Below are 19822 nucleotides of genomic sequence, written 5' to 3' on the forward strand. Positions count from 1 at the left end.
GGGAAGCTGGGTATACTAAGAGAAAAACTACTTTTTCAAGAGGGAAGACTGCAGAGGTGGCACCGAATTACTCACTGGAAAGGTGGGAAGGTTGAGAGGAGGCTAGGCTGTTCCCAGAGGAGCTCAAAGATAATATTCAGAGCCTGTATGAAAGACTCTTTATTGCCCATATAGTTAGAGGTATCAGAGTGTTAGAGGGAGTGGATGGCAAAATAAAATATATAATCCCTGTGACCACATCCCAAGGTCAATACCTGACTAATAGCAGCTGGGAGAACCTTGAAGCTACTTGTAGCTCTTTCAAGTTGGCCACCATTTCCAAACGTGTCGCCGAGTCTTTCTTGCTGAGGTTGGTTTAATTTCTCAGAGGAGTGGGGAGTTCCACCACCGGTTAGGTGGGAGGAGGGAGCTGTTTGCTTCAGATCTCCCCTTGCTCTCCCCTCCACCCTGCTTCCATTAGTTCTCATGATCTGCAGGCTTTGGTGAAATGAAGCAGTAGCTTTTCAGTTTGAATCAGCAAATTCTTATTGAGGACCTACTGTGTGTTAAGGACTGTAGGTGTTGGAGAGAAGGCTATGACATTATGTGCACCTTCAAGAAACTTAGTCTCATGGAAAACAGACATAAAGTACAGTTGCCTGTAATAGAAGACAGTGAAGGAAGTGCGGTGCCCAAGGCACAAGTAGATCCTATGTACGCACGAGGAGGTGTGATTAAATCCAAATTTGGTGGTGGTGGTCGGGGGGAGTGTTGGATAAAGAGTGGCTCTGTAGTAGAGGTGACATTTGAGATGCATCATGAAGGGTGAATTTCTGTCAGAGAAAAGGAGGGCATTTTAGATGGAGGGGATATCAGGAGCAAAACGGATCATATAAAAGACATGGAAAGTGAAATAAGCCAGACACAAAAGGACAAATATTGTATCATTCCACTTACACGAGGTACCTAGAATTAGCAAATTCATAGAGACAGAAAGTAGACGACAGGCTGAGAGGAGACGGGGATGGGGCGTTATTGCTTAATGGTTAAGGAATTGTTTGGTGTGATGAAAAGTTTTAAAAATAGATAGTGGTGATGGTTGCATAACATTGTGGACGTAATTAATGCCACTAAATTGTATACTTAAAATGGTTAAATGGCAAAATTTATGTTCCGTATATTTGACCACAATAAAAGAAAGAATGGGGAGGGAGTTAAAAAAAAAAAAAAAAGAACATCGAGTATTTGAGGGGAGCCAGTTGTCTGAAGTGCCTGGGGCAGGTTTGTGGAGGGCAGGTCAGTGGGAAGGATCCCCAGAAAGGTAGTTTGGGGCTCAATTGTTCTATGATTCTCCAAGAAAACATGGGGAACGCTCTCTCTAGTCAGGGATAGGTGGAGGAGCCATGGATCCGCCCCAAGTCTGTGCAGAAGCCGTGGTCCGGCCCTTTTCTGTCTGAGGAGGATAACCAAGGGGTAGCTAAATCCAGCATTACAGGATTCACTGGACTTGCTGGAGATATATAAGGATTGAAATACCTCCCTGTAGGTGGTAGTGAGAGGGAGAGGTGGTGAGGTTTAAAGAGTAGTCATTAAAGTAGGAAGAATACCATCCCCGTCCCCCATGGAAACAATAATAAACAGAATATCCTGGCAGTGGACTTTCCAGAAAGCTTCCTTGGGTTCCCAAGGGTGATGGCTCCCTGTTGACTCTTAGAACGGGGGCAGGATTTCTCACATCCTGTGAGTTCCCTGGAGGAGGTGTTGATCTTTTCCTTATCCTGTCTGCTTTCTCTAATTCTCAAGTTTTTCTGCGTATTGGGACCACTCCAGAGGGGCCTTATCAGCTGTATATTCATGTGAGCTTGCAGCTGCAATGCCTGCGTGTCCTTTGTCTTCACCGAACAAGATTAGTGTTGACTATAGCTGCTGAAAAAATGTTGAGAGAGCTTGCTGTCTGGGCTCCCACAATCCCCAGCGGACCTGAGAAAAGCAGGCCTCCTCCGTTCCCTGGCTCAGTCAGTGGTGGTGTGATCTATTTAGGCGCCCACACCAGAAAGCTGGGAGCCCTCCTTGCCTTTTCCCTTACTCTCTTCATCTGGTTAGTTACCAGTCATTAACTCAAACTTCTTTTATCCATGACCCATAGTAACAAATGCATTTTACGTCATGAACCAGAACACACACATGTATCTGATATAAAAGTTTTGTAAAACTTAAACTCTTACAATGTCTGATAATCTCTGATATTTTCTATTCCGTTTGAATTCATTTTAAACAAAAATTCAAGATGTCACCCATTAAATTGATTTCACTAGGTCATAAGCAACAGTAGCTGAAAACTGGTCTTTGGCCTGCAACTTCTCTCTGCCTGTGCCAATTAACACTAATAATATTTAATACTGATTAATACTTCTCAATACAAATTGGATCAGTACACACACAGACGCATACATACTTCTTATATTCTCCATTGTTCTCAGGATAAAGTATGTTTCTTACTATGGCATTTATATCCCACCAAATATAATGCCTTTACCAGCCTCATCTGGTCCATTCTAGGTAGCACTACCACCACCACTCCTTCTTCTGCACGAAAAAGCAAAACTATATAATAGAAATACCAAGGCTTCTGCATGAAGTTTTCTTCTGCCTAGAAGGCCTCCTTCCTCTTCACCTGACAAATTCCTGTTTTTCGTTCATTATCCAATTCAGATATCATCTCCTCTTTGAAGCCTGTCCTTCCCTCTGAAGGCAGAGTTAGTTTCCCTTCTGTGCTCCCTTAGTATTTTGGATACCTCTATTATAGCACTCATCACATAACGTTTTTATATTTTATCATATATGTATTAATCTTCTTTGTGGATGAAGTTATTGAGAATTTTTATCTATTCAGAAAGATATGAAAATGAGATATATCTTCCCCTCAGTTCCATGTCTTACTCTTAGTTTTCATCAGTAAATGTTTATAAAATAGATAATGGCCTCAGAACCTACTTGGCTCCTGTGGCAATTGGAAGGGTCCTGGCCATGTCTATCTGTCAGGTGAGAGTGGTAAAGCTTTACTCCTACTTGAGTTTCCCTGGGCGGTGACACGTGTGAGGTTGGAAGTCATGTTGGCGTTGTGTTAATACGTTTGTAGAGACTCATCTATTAAAATTTGTCATGGAACACTAGTACCTTCTAAATGCACAAATTAATTTTAGAAAATGGAATGGAACAAATAAAAGTAGAATATGCCTATGATCGAGATCAAGTGGAGAGGGAGTAAAATGCAGTTTGTATTTTTAAAAAAATATTTTAAAGTCATGTGTATTATAAATATAATAACTACTAGGTCCTTTACATATGTTATATTTTATTTACTTATATATATTATCGCACACATTTTTACAACTGCTTCATTCCTGTTTTCCATATAAGGGATCAGAAACTTGGAGAAGTCAGAGAACTTGTCTAAAGAACTAGTTAGTACATGGTGGAGAGGAAATTCAAATGTGGGTCTGGCTGGTTCAAAGTATTAAGTTGTTTCCTCATTGGTATAAAACCACCAAAGTAACTAATTAATTATTAATAGTAACACTATTTAATAGTAATACTAATAATATTTAGTATTAATAATATTTATTATTTAGTTAAGTACCTGCTTATTCTTAAACATAAATCCATAAAATTATGGCATTTATTCTTTAATTGAACCTGCTGTATATAATAGATTTGTTTTTTTCCTTCATAGGGCTTAGAGTTTGGAAGAGAGACAATAAACAAATCATTAATAAAACACTTGGGATAGGTGCTATGAGAGGAAATAATAGGGCTCTGGGAGAGAAAAGGGGCACATAATTTAGTTGGGGATGTGGGTCAGTCAGGTAGGGCTTCACTGAAGAGATGACGTTTAAAATGACGCCTAAATGATGAGTAGAAGTTAATAAGTCAAAGAGTGGATGCAAAAGCATTCCAGGCAGAAGGACCTAGTGGTTTTCAATCTTTTTAGCAGCAGAGTCTTTTAAAAATGAAAATTTATGCTCAGTCATAATGTGTGAATAGATAAAAGGATTGCTGCTCGGGTTGAAGAAGTGGGAATGACCTGCTCATTTCAGGTCTTTACAACATACCCACTGGGAAGGGATGCTTACGTAGCTCCATGGAAACTCAGAACAGTTTGAAAACTGCAGATCTAGTTCAACTGGCATGTTACAAATGGGGAGACAACTTTAGGCAGTTTTAAGGGATTTGTCACAGGCTTGTTTATCGGTAATGGAAGATCCAAGGCTCAAATCCAAAGCTAACTATGTGAACTTCTCCTTCAGCAACACTTTGCTTCCTGCTGGAGTGTCCCTTTTGGTGGTCATGGGGAGAAGGGTTTCTTCCTCTGAAGATGAACAGAATAGCACTGACCACCAACTACATGAAACTGTGTTTCTTGGCACTCACTGTCTGTGTGCTGGGTGAGACAACAAGTAAATCTGAAAATAGCACAGGGTGATAAGTGTGTTGAGCAGACATACAGCTCTTATGGGGACATGGGAAGGGGGCTTCCTGGGGATGGTCAAGGAAAGCAGTTTGCATTGGCCTCTGGGGCTAGAACTGGAGGACATGGGATCTTAAGGAGTTTTTAAGAGGGGAAGAAGTAATTGTAAACTACTTTTTAGATGTTCCAAGTGAGAAGGAAAGATGAGAGGATGGTCACTAGAGGGAGAAACAGGATGGGGGGCGGAAACATTTTGTTATTTTTTTTTAAGACGGGGAAACACTGAAATGTTTTTTTTATATGCCTAGGGGAAGAAGCCTCTGGGAAAAAAGAGAAGTAAAGTGTGGAGGTGGGAAGGGGTTGGAAAACAGACTGGTTCCAGTTTCAGTCCAGCCCGAGAACTGCCCTGGCAGACACTCCCAGTCTTTGCAAGAGGGCTCTTTAAAACCACCAGAGCAGTGTTGCTGTAGCTGTAGGGCTTTCGAGCTCACACCGGATTCCAGCAGCTCCAGACCTGCTATATATGGTGAGCCCTGGCCCTGTGCATATTCGCTTTCTCCCTTTCTCAGCTACAGTCGCTCTGTTAAAATACCTACACGTGGAGCTTTTTCCCCAAACCAAAGGCTTATGCAGCATCATTTTACTAACATTGTATAACCTAAGAGCACTGGTCCCTGCTACCCAGGAGCTTGTTCTTTACAGTGGATTTGACAGGCAGGCTGCAGGGCAGGTATAGCTCTTGGAGGAGGCTCACTGTCAGGTGAGATGGCTTCAGGAAGTGCCTCACCCCACTTGTCTGTTTGCCCACAGACTGTCTTGTGGCCCCCATGCTCCCCACATAAAGGTTAGGCCTCGTGGGGAGAGAGTTTAGGAAACCAGGTGGAGATAGCCATGCACACAGCCCCGGGAAATGGTCAGCGTGCCAGCTCACAAATAAATAAACCCATTCATTAGTACACTGTGGAGGCTTGAGTGTGGCCATGTAGACTCTGCTTTCTTGGCCTCAGCTGGTGGTAGAATAAGGGAAACAAGCTATGCAAAAGTCCCCTTTGGGATTCCTTCATAGCAGCAGAGTGACAGACCTGCCTGAGTGCCCACTAGTCTTCATTTAATTCAAAATCAGATCCGCTCTGAGCAGCTTCTAAACTACCCTAAGGGAGAAACAGGCCAAAACACAACTGGCATTATCAGAAGGCCCAAATAGAGCAAGCGAGACAGGATACTCAGAGCTGCCAGTACATGGCAGGAGGTCAGTGTCAGGAATAACAAGAATTCTTCCCTCCCAGATTTAGGCAGAGAGGAGGAAAGCATGGCTGGGAAACTCTCAGTTCGTTTGAACTCTGCAGGCAGTGTTGTCTTTCTCCTCGTCTGATTCAGCAGGAAGAGGCGCTTGGAGCTGTGCTGTCACAGAATGGGGGAAATGGCCAATGCTGACAGTGGGTGACACTGTGGCTTGGGGGAAAGAAAGGGCAAGCTCAGGCTTCATCCAGCTCCTCTCTTCTCCACTGTGCAGTCTTGTTACTTAACCTCCTGAGAGTGTCAGTTTTCTCTTCTATGAAATGGGGATAGTTAGGCTAGTCAGGTGGTTAGGTAGATTGAAAGCGATAGTGAATGCAAACGCTTCTTACAGTGACAAGTCTCACATGGGAGGATTTAATAAATGGTAGTAATCATTATTATTTGACATAGGCAGAATTTATAGCCCAACGCTTTAGTTTTTGAGTTTCCTCGTCAGTGAGTCTTTCTTCCCTTTTCCTGTCTCTGCGCTTGCCTTTTAGAGATGTTAGGGAGCCATCAGACTAGGTAGGGCTTGAACGCTCCTTTTTTTCTTTACTTTGCTAGCTGGGTTATTTGCTTTCCTTATATGTAAAAGAGATCAGTATTATTTATGAGCCACTGGAATCACTGAGAGACAAGGATAGTCCTGTGAAGCTTAAAACCTCAATAATAAATTGTAGATTTAGGAACAGCATCAAACCGCACGATTCAGGAGGCCCTGATAACTTGTAACTGATTTTGCCAGGCTGTCTTCTTTGAGGTGTGTGGGGTGGGTTTACCCTCCCTATGGAACCTCAGTTACTGTACTAGTGTTTGGTTCTGTTTTAAATAAATTTGTAGTTTCTTTTTGGTTTCTTTTAGGAATTGCTCCTAAACAGAGTAGTTTATGCAGATTAAGTCTATACTTAGAGTAAGTGCTCAGTAAATACTTGATAGGTGAATGACTAAATTATTTAAAACAATTTTTTTTGTTTTGTTACAAGATTGTCTCTTTTTAAAGCATGCAGTCTTTTATTCTTTTTATATGCTTCTTCCAGGTAATCAATTTTCATTGTAAAATATTTCTGTTGTCCTAATCTAGATTGTCTCTTTTTAAAAAGATTTTTAAAAATAGACTATATTTTTAAGAGCAGTTTTAGGTTCACAGCAAAATTGAGCATAAAGTGATCCCTTTTAAAGTTTATTTTGCATTCTTAAAAGAATTTTTTATTATGTTTTAGCATGGAAGTCCCCCCGCCCTCCTACTCTAATCTCCCCAGAACAGAGCTAGAGCTCTGAAATTATGAAGTTGAATCAGTAGCAAAATGTAATTTGACCTCTCAACATTTAATTTAAGCATTTGTTATGAGGAATGCATCTACGATGTGAATTGAAGCAGAGCTCTTTTGTTCTTCCTTTATTTAAACCTAGTATTCTCAGTTGCTGTGGAATAGTTTACTTACTGACTCAGACATTGTCATTTGGTCAGAGCCTGTGCCAAGTGTTAGCTTAGTTTTGCAGTGGGTACCAGGATCATCAAATCTTTTTTTGTTTACCATTTTGAATTTGTTTCACTCATTTTCTTTTCACTTTCCAACATACTTTAACAAGTTCTGGATGATTCAGGAGGCCCTGATAACTTGTAACTGATTTTGCCAGGCTGTCTTCTTTGAGGTGTATGGGGTGGGTTTACCTTCCCTATTGAACCTCAGTTACTGTACTATTTTTTGGTTCTGTTTTAAGTAAATTTTTAGTCCTCAACACCCCCCCCCCCCCCCCGCCTCCCCCCGCACTCCAGTTCAAGCTGTTGTTTCTTAGTCTAGTTGTAGGACACAGCTCCCTGGCCCATGCTGGTATTATGAGCCTTGCGCTCCCTTGGGCTGAGGCAGTCAGTCGCCGGTCATTGGTCGGCCGCTCACGCTGGCTTCCCGCCACTGGCCACTCATGGTAGCACACGGTAGCCCGCAACAGCTCTCGGTAGCCCAGGGCAGCACACAACAGCCGGCGCCAACCTCGGGCTGCTCCCGGCAACCCAGCTCTAGGGAGAGCTGTTGTTCACAATCTTAGCTGTAGAGGGCGCAGCTCACTGGTCCATATGGGAATCGAATCCGCGACCTCAGTTTAGGAACATGGTGCTCAAACCACCTGAGCCACCAGGCCGATCCTTCTTCCTTTCTTGTTAGGCTACCAAGAGTTACTTTTTGTTGTTTGTAGCCTCAAGTTAGCCAGTCTTTTCCCTTCTGATATGCTATTTCTAATGTGATGCTAGTTTTGAAACTTAAATTTACTGCCCTTGTGAGGATTATATACAAAATAGAATAAATGGAATCTAGAGGGTTTCATTTAGTCATTAAAGGAGGCAGAGAAACAATATGACTCTGGGATCAGATTATCAGGGTTCAGATGTCTGTTGACACTTACTAGGCTTGTAACTCTGGGCAAGTTACTTCTCTAAGACTCAGTTTCCTCGTCTATAATATGGGACAGTAAGAATACCAGCCTCATAGAGTTGTTGTAAGGATTAAATGAAATAGTGCTCCTAAATCACAGCACAGTGCCTGGCACACAGTTGTGTTAGCTGTTAATTATAGCACTTGTTCATTTTTGCTATCAAGGATTTTTTTCTTCCTATTCTTTAGTCATTTTTAGAATAGGGAAAATTGCCAGATAAGCTCAATTCAGCTAGATCAGATGTTACCCTAACAAGTGCTATGTAAATTGGTGGAAATCTATTATCTCTGACACCTAAAAAAATTTTTACTGGGGTGACTGTGGTATCTGTGGATGAAACACAGAGTTAGAATTGCAATTTCTTCACTTACATCCTTTTGTAGCAGCTTAAGTATTTTCTCAATGTAAGAACAGTGTGTGTAGGAGGCTATCATTGTGAAAAATAGGGAAAAAGGAGGCTACCATTTTTGTAAAAAGAACACATATTCCTATTAGTTTGTGGATTATATGTGGAAGGATTCCTAAGAAACTTCTAACTGTGGTTGCCTTAGAGAGAGGAACTGGCTGGCTGGGGAAAGTGGGTAGGAAGGAGACTTAGTTTTCATTACCATGTGCATGTATTACCTATTCAAAACAGTTATTAAATAGAGATAGGAGTAGACTGAATGTGTAGGCTTCAAGGTCAGGTGGCCTAAGAATTGACCTTCGGCTGCTCTGTCTGGACATTCCAGGCAGCTGACTTTCTAAGATGTGGGACCCCACCTTCTGTTCTTTCTCCTTGAAGAGGGCAAACACAGAAGTTCTTCACAACAGGACTACTTTCTGTCCTTAACTACCTAGAGAATTAGATTAACACATTCAGGGTAAAAATTAGTTGAGCTTTCAGTTAGCTGAACGTGGTACCACGCTGGTGACTGGACAGCTCTGTGGATCAGAATCTTATTTTCCCAAATTCATGGGAGAGTCTTCATTATACTTCTTGTTGATGAGGAGACTGATTCTTTGTTTTGATTTTATAACGTTAGCCAGGTGTGATGAAATTTACTGTAGAGCTTTATATTTGAAAGTGTTTTGCATCAACTAAGTGTCTTTTGAACTAATTAGGAACAGTGTTTTAGGAGTAATTAGAATTTGCCCTCCTTTCACTTAGCAGACTTGAATCCATGTTTTCTAAACTGTTGGTATCAGCAAAAAAATAGGTATAGGTTATAATAAGCTTTGCTTGTTACGTATCTCTCAAAAGGCAGTTGCACACTTTAGTTTATATGTCTGAATCAGACTATTCTGAATACTGTAGTTCTGCTAAGTAAATATTCACCAAATTTGTCATTTTCCAACTCTGATGACGTTAACTTCTTAGAGACTCATCTGCTATCAATGCCAAGGTTCTAATCTTATTATAGCCCTTCTTCCTGAAAAACATTCAGTGGCTCTCCATTGTCTACTGAGTAAAGTCCAGACTTTTTTAGCATGGCCTTTCAAAGCCCTTCATAACCTCTGTGGCATATTTTTCTGTTTCCTATACCTGCCCTCCCACAAAATCTAGGATTCATTGTTCCCTTACGTGTGCTGAGCTCTTCCATCTCCCTGCCTCTCTGCTCATAATGTTCCATCTACTGGAAATTCTCTTTATCTTTTGTCTCTACCTGTCCAGCTCATCTTTCCAAGCCCCAGGTATAATGTTTCATTTCCATGAAGCTTTCTCTGATCCCACTCAGCCAAAAGTAATCCTCTCAAACTCCACTGCACTTTGTGCTTCTCATGGGACATTTACCACATTCTCTTTTAGGGCTGTTTGTACATGGTATACCGTGCGTGTTTCCCCGAAAATAAGATCTAGCTGAACAATCAGCTTTAATGTGTCTTTTGGAGCAAAAATTAATATAAGACCTGGTTTTATTTTACTATAAGACCGGGTATAATGTAATATAATATAATATAGCATAGCATAGCATAATACAATATAATGTAATATAATTATATATATATTAATTTTTGCTCCAAAAGATGCATTAGACTTGATTGTCTGTCTAGGTCTCATTTTCAGGAAACACGGTATTTTGTCTCCCCTAGGAAGCTCCCCTAGAAGCTGGGCTCTTTTTAACCATCACTCTAACCCCCACAGAATCCAACCATATACATTCCCTCACACAGCAGGAACTCAGTTTATGTTCATTGAATGAATTGTCAGTCAGCATCCTGAATGTGTCTTCAATTTGCTTTATCTTTTCAATCCAGATGACCATTTGAGCTTACTGTTATCGGTTAAGGGCTACAGAACAAACAGCTGTGAAACAAAAAATACTTCACTCCATGTTGATATAGTTAATAAGTTTATGGCCTGAGAAAATCTGTGCCTTTTAAACCTCAGAGGGCAGGTGTATTAACAAACTACAGAATTTTCAAATAAATGAAGAATTCCATTACCTCACTATAGCTGTTGATGAATTGGCCTCTGACGACACTTAAGCATCAGTACACACAGTTCTTTTCACGTGAGAGGCTGACATGAGTGATCTTATGAAAAGAACTGTTGAACTTTCCCCAGTTTGTTTCTGCCTTGGAATATGCCCTATATTATATAAAGTGGCCAAATCTTTTTCCATGACCTGCTGTTTGTACTGTCACAAATGGTGTTTCTTAGGCACTAACTGGGTTCAGAAGTTGCACATTTAGAATCACAGCATCAGCAGATCCAAGGTTGGAAGGGATGATAGAGATCAGGTTGTCACTCTTCTGTCAGATAGCTGAGTTCCTACTAAACATTTACGAGTTCTCTACTTTTTGAGGTTATCCATTCCATCATTGGAACCCTTGTTAGAAAGCTTTGCTTTCAATGTTAATTATTTCAATGTTAATTATTTTTCTTTCTGTGGCCCACACATTGGTTCTGATTCTAAATTCTTGGACAGTCTAATCACTCTTCTGTAATATTTAAGGCAGCTCTCCTGTTTTTCTCCAGGTTAAATGTCTTCTGACCTTTCTTCTCTTTCTCTTGTCTTTTAAAACATAATGTTCAAAACTATGAACAGTATTCCAAGTAGAGTCAATCTATGCTGAGTAGAAAGAAGATTTAACTTTGCACATTGAAGGTATCATATCTCCATTACTGTATCTAAAACCACATACATTTTGGGGGCAACCTCATCATCCTCTTGACTCCCTCTAAACATATACTGTCAACCTAAGCCTGTAAGGCTTTTGCACACATAGGTAGGCATGAGTCACCTATCCTGTACCTCTATACCGGGTTCTTTTAGGCCGAAGTACAGGACCTTAGATTTATTCCTGTTCAAATTCATTCTGCTAGATTCAGCCCGTTGAAACAGCCTGTTGAAGTATTTTTGGTTCATGGTTGGGTCATCCAGCATATTTGTCTTCTTGCCCAGCGTCTTGTCATCTGCAAATTTGATAAGTATGTTTTCTTTTCTCCATCTTAGCTACTAACAGAGATGTTGGGGCAAGCCAGGCTGGAATCATTCCGATGTACCATGCTATTGCTAGTAGATTGTAATGGGCAGGATTAATTGTGTATGGGGATACAATTGTTGGTTCAGACTGAATATTTCATAATTAAAACAGGAATTGTCTTTTAGGTGATTAGTCCAGTTGTAGCTACTGACTAACTAATGGAGATAATAGAAATAAGTATGAGAATGAGATTAGGAACTAACTTGGAAAGTTGATGACCCTGTTCATATTCTTATATATTTAAATAAGATATGTAATATCTTATAATATTGTACTTATAATATTATAATATCTTATAATATTGTACTTACGAATTAATAAATATAATTCTCATATTCTTATGTAAGGTCTTAAGCAGACAGAGCCCTCTGGATTGATTAAAGGCAGTGTGGAAAAGGGGAAGGAGCCCTGAATTTGTCCCTGAGGTGTTTTATTCATTTATTTATTCAGCACATATATATCGAGTGCTTACTATATATAAACTCTGGAAATAACAGTAATAATGAAAAACCAGACTTGGTCTTTACCTTCAGTGGAGCTTACGTTCTAATGGGGGAAACAATTTGATAATTTCACAGATGAAATCATAATACTTTCTGTGATTTACATTCTGGACAAGTGCTGTGCAACAGAAATATAATACAAGCCACATATTTAAAAGTTTCTAGTAGCTCCATTAAAAAAAGCAAAAATAAAAAAATGAAAACTTTAGTAATAGGTTTTATTTAACTCAATATATCTGATAATATTTCAACGTGTAATCAGTATAAACAATTTGAGATATTTCTCTTCTTTTTCTTGAACTAAATCTTTGAAATCTTAAACTTATACCACATCTCAATTTGAACTAGCCATATTTAAAGTGCTCAAATAGCTACATGTAGCTAGCGGCTTCCATATTGGACAGCTCAGTACTTTACCCATCTTTACAGACTCTGTGATGTTGGGCAGATTCCTTTACTTCTGTAGGACTCCTGTTGTCATCAGTAAAATGAAGGGTTCAGACTTCCTTATCTTCTACAACCTGAAGTGGTCCCTTCCATGTGTGAGGGGGCCCTCTGAGGTGCCCTAAATAATCTATGCCTTGATCTGGGTGGTGATTACATAGATGTACATAATATGTACAAATTCATCAAGCTGTACACTTAAGATTTATGTAGTTTATGGTATCTATACCTCAATAAAAGCTTTTTAAAAATCACTTCCAGTTTTGTGATTCTCTGCTCTGCTGAATTCACTCAGATGAGCTGACCTTCAGTGGGAATGTGTGGTGAAAAATGCAAACAGCCAGTGACTCTTTACGTCTTCTTCCCACCCAGGATGTGTCTTGTCCGAATGAAGCAGGAAGGCCGGAGTGGGAAATACATGTGTCGCGTCATAGTTCATTTTATGTGGGAGGATGTTGAACAGCGTGGCAGAGTCATGGGGGTAAGTGAGTGCTGTGAGATTCTGGTCCTGGAAACTACAATGAGGGACTGAGTTGAAGTTTTATTTGTTCTAGAATGGCCTTGCTTTTAGATTTCTGTGAAATGCTGCCTAATGCCAAGTGGTAATTCAGCTAGAGTCACTTCTGCCTCTCTGGAGACTGACAAGCCACAGACGGCTTTATTTATATGTTTGCACACACTGGTAAGTGTGAGGATACCCTGTGTATGGAGATGGGATTATTAAGCCTAAAACATGGTGATAGGGATGAATTTGGTGACTGGAGGAAATCTAATAATAATCCAGTGTAAGGACACTATGCTGTTGACACCGATTCAATATTTGAACCAGTTCTCTAATTTAGATTGAATGAAAAGACCCTGGCATGGGGCCTGTACTGTTCTCAGGTACCGAATAACCAGCTCCTTGATCACTAACAACCAAGAATATTTTTGGCAAGGTACCTTCTGGAAATGCACATTAGTACACTTAATCATTAACATGAGGAAAGAGACTATGTAGTATATATATAACAGAGAATATAATAGAAAGATGAAACAAAAATATTAGAATACAGTTGGTTATATAAATACTTTTTTCCTTTGTGTATTTTGTGTATTTTATGTGTCTCGACCATGTTTTATTAGATTGTAGTTCTTTGTGTTTTCCCATTTTGTTGCCTCCCAGCTTGGGAACATCTAAAACAGAACCATCAGACAGGGTCACAAAATGGGTTAATTTGGTTTCTTTCATTACAGAGCAAAGTTCTGTCTGTAGATTGAGAAGTAAACAAAGTTTATAGATTTGTTACAAAGTCATACATGTTCATAGAATAAAAATCGTATAGTAAAAAGCGCTTAATGGAAAAAACGATTGTCTTTCCCCAGTCCAGCTTCCCAGAAGTAACCATTGTTAAGAGTTGATGTATCTTTCTAGTTGTTTTCTATACAAATACAAATGTATAACTGTAATTCTTGTAACATAACACAAGTGGGCTTATACTATACACACTGTTTTATATCTTGGCTTTTTAAACTTAATGTATATTAGATGTGTTTTTGCTTTAGAGTTGTTTTTAAAATTCAAAATGTTTTAACTAAGACTGAAATCCCTTTAAATCCCAGTCCTGGCCAGTTACCTCCTTTCAAGAAGTTATCACTGTTTCAACTTTGCATTTGTCTTTTAAGACTTTTTCCAGTTATCCATAGAAAATTTGTAGTATTGGTTTTGGGTGTATGTATTTTATTATATATGATATCATCCTCTATGTATTTACATGAAACTTCCATTTTTTCACTCAATAATATGTCTTGGAGATCTTTCCATGCTGCATGGGAGTTAAGTGGAAGATCTTCACCCAGGGTTTACTTTCATTTATTGTAATTATTTTCACATATCCCTATGTTATTGTCTAATGGTATCATGTGCTTACTATGTGTGTAAAATTATAGTCTTTGAGACTGTTACGGAAATGATGGTTGCCTACTGAGAGTGGGTTGAGGATATTTTCAAATTCTCTTGTCTTTAGAGGATCTGCCTAGGAAGCACAGTGGACATGGGAATACTTCACTGGCGTTTATATGCCTTTCTCTGGGACAATAGCCTATTGGCAAATCGGTTCAGTCTAAGAAGGTGATAGCATATGTCACAGTTTTAGCTGCTATCGTCATCGTCATCATCATCTATTTTGGAGTCACTGTTCAACTGTCTTTGTAATTGTGCTCTTTGGTTCCTTTTCTTTCTTCCTGCCATGCCTGTCTGCTGTCCTAGCTGCCTAGAGTGGGGTCAGCAGCCTTAGGCTATTCATCCAGCCAAGTGTTCCAGTTGCCCTCAAGTACTTACTACCCAACTCTGGCAGCACACAGTGGACATAGGGTGGTGCTGGCAGACTCAGATCATCCCATTGATGATGACCCGTGATACCCCCGGCTAGCTAAAGCCTTGGCTGACTGCCATGCAGTTCCACAGTAGCTCTTCTATTAGTTCTCCTTGTTTCTTACCACTGTTGACTAAACTGTGCTGGAAGTTGGACTACTAGAGCCATGTGGGCCACCTGTCCCCAACCTGAATAGCTTAAGGAGCCATATGTGACTTCTGGGTCACAGGAAAACCTTTTAGTTGCCCCTCCTCCATGAATTTCCTTTTGGATTTCCATGTATATCTCCAGCACAATATTTAACACTTTGAGCCTTCTCCTGTGCTACTTTTTAATGTTCATTATGCTTTATAAAGACAGGAGACCTCTCTTATCTCCAGTTTTCTTGCTTACACAGTAAACATTGGGTGAAGAAATTGAACTTCAGCCTCTGAGATTCTGTTTTAAAGTCCACCTATCTTTCAGATAAATCATACTTGATTTCTTAATTTCTGGTCCAGGTGTATATATCGGTGCAGTCCTGCAAGCATTAGTCTTTCCTTTTCTTTATCCTTTCATTTTACTCAGCCATTTTTTTAAAAAATCTGTATTGTTCTAGGTATGATGCTGCCCTGTAGAGAAGTGTGTTAGATCAGTGTTTCTCAAACTTGAATGTGCCTATAGTTCACCTGGGGACCTTGTTAAAATACAAATTCTGATTCAGTAGTGTTGAGGTGGGACCAGAGAGTCAATAAAGCCTCAGTGATGCCAACGACACTGGTAGGGCAGGGTAGGGAAGGGGCAACTCCACTGGTAGGGCAGGGTAGGGAAGGGGCAACTCCACTGGTAGGGCAGGGTAGGGAAGGGGCAACTCCACTGGTAGGGCAGGGTAGGGAAGGGGCAACGGCACTTTGAAGAGCAGGGTTTCACATGATCCATAATGCTCCCCAAGTAGACTCTTCAGTGCACCTTCATGAAGGGAAATGCCTAGCTCCAGTTTAGTTACAAAGACTATAAATAAAAGATGATGATTTAAAAATAATAAGAGATTTGGAAGCGTTGAGGAATTACTATTATTGCTTTTCTATTATAATTGATTTCATCCCCCCTTTTCAGTCTCATGGTATAAGCAGACACCGTTTATACGGGCAAGAAAATTATATATTCAACACTTCTAAGTTCTGAGTGTAATTGTGTATGTAGAGGGGATTTCAGTCTTCTCTGTGTGTATAACCTAAAGAAATGGGAAAGTTAGGGTCATGTGGCTGGAGAGTTAGGGAGTAGAAGGCAGTCTGGAGCCTGTCTGGCCTGTTTCTGACTCTAGCTAGCAAGTCTTTCCTCCTCTGTTTCTGTGTTTTCATTAAAAAAAAGGGGGGGAATGGAGGTGGGCTACATGATTTCTTTTCAGCTTGGACAACCTGTGATTTGAAGGTGGTAATTTGCAAATCTATCTGTGTTATTTGGCATCCCAGGTGTACATCTTTAAGAAAACTCATATAAGGCTTTATAAGACTGATCAATGTAGTAGTGATTTTTCTTGTGCCAAAGAATTCTTAGAGGCCATTACTTTACTTGAGTGGATTTGTGTGGGGGAACATTCAGAACTAATAGAGCCACTTATGAATTAATGACGAATCAGAAATTCGAATCAAGCACTTTGAAATTACAATTGCAGTCTCGTTTGGTGGGAATTTTTCATTTTACAAAAATTTGCTTTTTGCCAGCTTTTTAGGAGCCCAACTATTGTGAAAAATAAGGCAGACTCATATATCTTCATTGAAGCTGGTATAAAGCAAGTGTTAAATTTGAGGTTACAGAAATCACATCAATAATTTAGAGTGTTCTGACTTTTTAAAAAAACATTATTTAGGATTTAAACATATAAATTAGCTGTGGAAATAAAGTTCATTATATCACCTCATCTGGTCTTGTTTTATTTCATTAACTGGTTCTTAAAAACCTTTGTGAGCTGAGTTGCAGCTGAAGAGGTTGGAGACCATTTTTCCTTGGGCCCTTGCCTCACTCCTGAGTGTTGGTAAGAGTAGAGAACTAAGACTTGACACAGCTGTAAAAACAGACAGCGCCTTTGGCCTCAGCTCTTTCTCCTGGTGCAGGCAGATTTCAGATGTAAATTTGACTTTCTGCCTCCCCTACTAATGAAGTAAGTTTCTTTTGCTGGGTCTGCAGCCAGGTGTGTCCAGTCTTGTGGCTAACCGGGGCGCTTTACTTAATTTTTCCATTTGTGACATTTCAACCAAACTTTAAAAACAAACATAAAAATTAGCTCAAGGCAGTGGCTCAAAGTGTTAATGGTAACCTTAGGCTGGCTAAACGACTTCCTCTCAGTTCTGCCCTGCCAGACATCTCCACCTTGTGGCTTACAATGAGCAGGTTTAAGCTTTCCAAGCCCTGGAGACTAGGTGGGAAGAAAGGGTGGGGGTGGGCTAGTTAAGACACTGCACAAGTTTATCCTTATCAGTGGGCCCTGGCATGCTGGGTGCCTTTGCAGGACTTCAGATGACTTTTTGCTAGCACCATTCCAGAATAAGGATGACCCTCCTGTTACTTGATGGTCTACTGCTCTCCCTCGCAGAACTGCCTGATGGGCTGGTGCAGAGAGGGCCTAGGAAGAGGTGGAGCTGTGGGCTGAACTGGACGCCTTTGTAAAATTCTATTTTGCTTTTTAGTACCAGCATTTTGCTTTGCAAGATTCTCTCTGATCACACTCCAGCCTCCCTTTCCAATCTAATTTCCCTTAGCTCTTCTTGAACTGTGAATATGTAAAACCTTCTAGCACATGTGCCTGGCACATAGTAAGACTCAGTGAACATCACATTCCATCCTTGCTTCACATACTCTTCGCTCCAGCCAAGCCGAATGCCTTGCTCTTCCTGTCTTGTGCCTTTCCTCCTGTGGTACATAAGCCTGGATTGGCCTAACATCCCAATCCCAACTCCTTCACATCTCTCCACCCCAAACGGGAAGCCAATCCCAGTTTCCTCTAGTTGGAAGTATCGTAATAATTTATATGTACCCTTCTTCTGGCTCTCACTGTCTACATTTGTGTCATTGTCATTCATGTATGTTGACTACCTTCCAGGGGAAGTGGGTTGGGGAGGGGGGCAGGATCACATGTACCCCTTTTTGTAGTCTGCAAAGTGCCTGTCATTGCCCCTTGGCTGAATGTGTAAACAGCTGATGAAAGAAGAACGTTTTGGAAGCTTACCATGAGTATTGGAAAAAGTGGGGTGGGGAGGTATCCTTTTTTATTTGGACATGTGTTTGCTGCGTTAGTCTTAAATATTGGAAGAAAAACAAATTGTTTCCTGTACCCTCAATTTTTCTTTTTCCATCCTTTCCCCTCTTCTAATGGAATTATTTGATTAAAAAATCAACTTATACATACAGTATTTTATGTTTCTAAACTAACAAAAGCTTTAAATCTGTAAGGGGTGGTCAAAATGACAATTACACATATTTTAGTTTTTCTGGAAATTTCCTTCCAGGCTTCTGTAATTCCACTCAGATCTCCCCCCACTTCCAGACTTCAAACTCCCCTGTTTTACCATGAGGTAAAAATTTTGCTATACTTTGTATCTCTAGATCACAAAGTAACCGTCAAAGGTATATTTTTAAAAGATAAGAATCAATTTAATGGTATAGTTTTTGTGGTCAATAGTATGGTTGAGTGTAAATACAAAGACATCCCTTGGGCTCGAGGCCTTTAAAATCAGAATATATGTTTGTCCTCAGATATCAGTCTATCTTTTGAAAGTTTTTAAAATGTCTTAAGCTGTTGGAGTGGATGCTTGTTCATTAGCAGAGAGAAGGCTAAATTCTTAGAATGCAGAGCAATTCCATTTTGGAATTGGCTAATGAATTTAAATAGGGTCCAAATGAAGATGTATGTCTCTATTCCTTTCTCTATATAAGTTTTATACCCTCAGGCCTTACGAGGTAGCAAGAGTTCGTGGAGTATGTGCTTTAGGTGGTTTTCCAACTGATTCTATGCCAGGGTACATGCACCCAGCATGCCAGTCTGATGGTTCTGGTTGCCTGTCCTGAGTGCCATACTGGATCACTATTTCAGGGCATGTCTCTGAAAGAGAAGTTATAAACCTGTTTGTATTTGAAATTCAATAAAGCATGAATCTTCTATCTGTGCACATGATCATTTATTTATCTCTCTTATGGTCATTTTTACCTTCAGTTAGAGATTGTAAGTTTCCTGAGGTCTAATTCCTATTTGTTTTTGTGTTCCTATAAACTCCTAGAATTGAGTTTTGTACATAATAGGCATTCAGTAAATTTCTTCTTGACTGAATGAGTCAGTGAGTGAGTGAATTTGATCCCCTTTTGTTAACTACAGTTTATCTCATGGCATTTCTGTAGGAGAAAGACAGTGACCTAATTCCACTTTCAAGCCTTGGCTGCTTCGATGCCCTGTCCTGCCTTTCTATGATCCGTTGAAGTACTTACTCCTCATGCTAAGTAATCCCGATTCAGCTCATCATTTCAGAACTGTTCAGCTCTCCAACCCATCACATCTCTTGCCTCCAGTCTTTCTGGGTGCCCTATTCCATTTGATTACCTTTTGTACCATAGTTACAATACTGCATAGAGCTGTGTGCATTAGGCACAGCCAAAACCCTTTTCCACACCTCCCTGAGGGGTCGCTGATACTTCTAAATAAGTCGCGCTCAGCAGACAAGGGATAAATAGCTCCATGAACCTGTTCTTCCTGTGTTTCCTGTCTCACTTCTGATGTCATCACCCTCCATCCAGCCCCCCAAGACAGAATTCTTCAAGTCATCTTCAACCCCTGCCATCCTCTGCATCTAGTTGGCCTGTCCAATTTCCGCCCAAAATAGATCTGGATTTTCTCTCTCCTCTGTTCCACTGCTTCATGTCGATCC

At 40.2% G+C, this 19822-nt stretch overlaps 1 protein-coding gene across 1 annotated transcript in view; it reads left to right on the plus strand.

Moving 5' to 3' along the window:
- The window catches only part of UQCC1 (ubiquinol-cytochrome c reductase complex assembly factor 1), a 92743-nt gene that overhangs the window by 34993 nt on the left and 37928 nt on the right, over positions 1–19822 (plus strand). The window contains exon 7 of the mRNA XM_081033588.1: positions 12946–13054. Within this exon, the coding sequence (XP_080889714.1) occupies positions 12946–13054 (109 nt within the window). The remainder of the gene's footprint in view (positions 1–12945; positions 13055–19822) is intronic.

The sequence above is a fragment of the Rhinolophus hipposideros genome (genome assembly GCF_964194185.1).
Source record: "Rhinolophus hipposideros genome assembly, chromosome: 22".
In the NCBI taxonomy this organism is placed as follows: Eukaryota; Metazoa; Chordata; class Mammalia; order Chiroptera; family Rhinolophidae; genus Rhinolophus; species Rhinolophus hipposideros.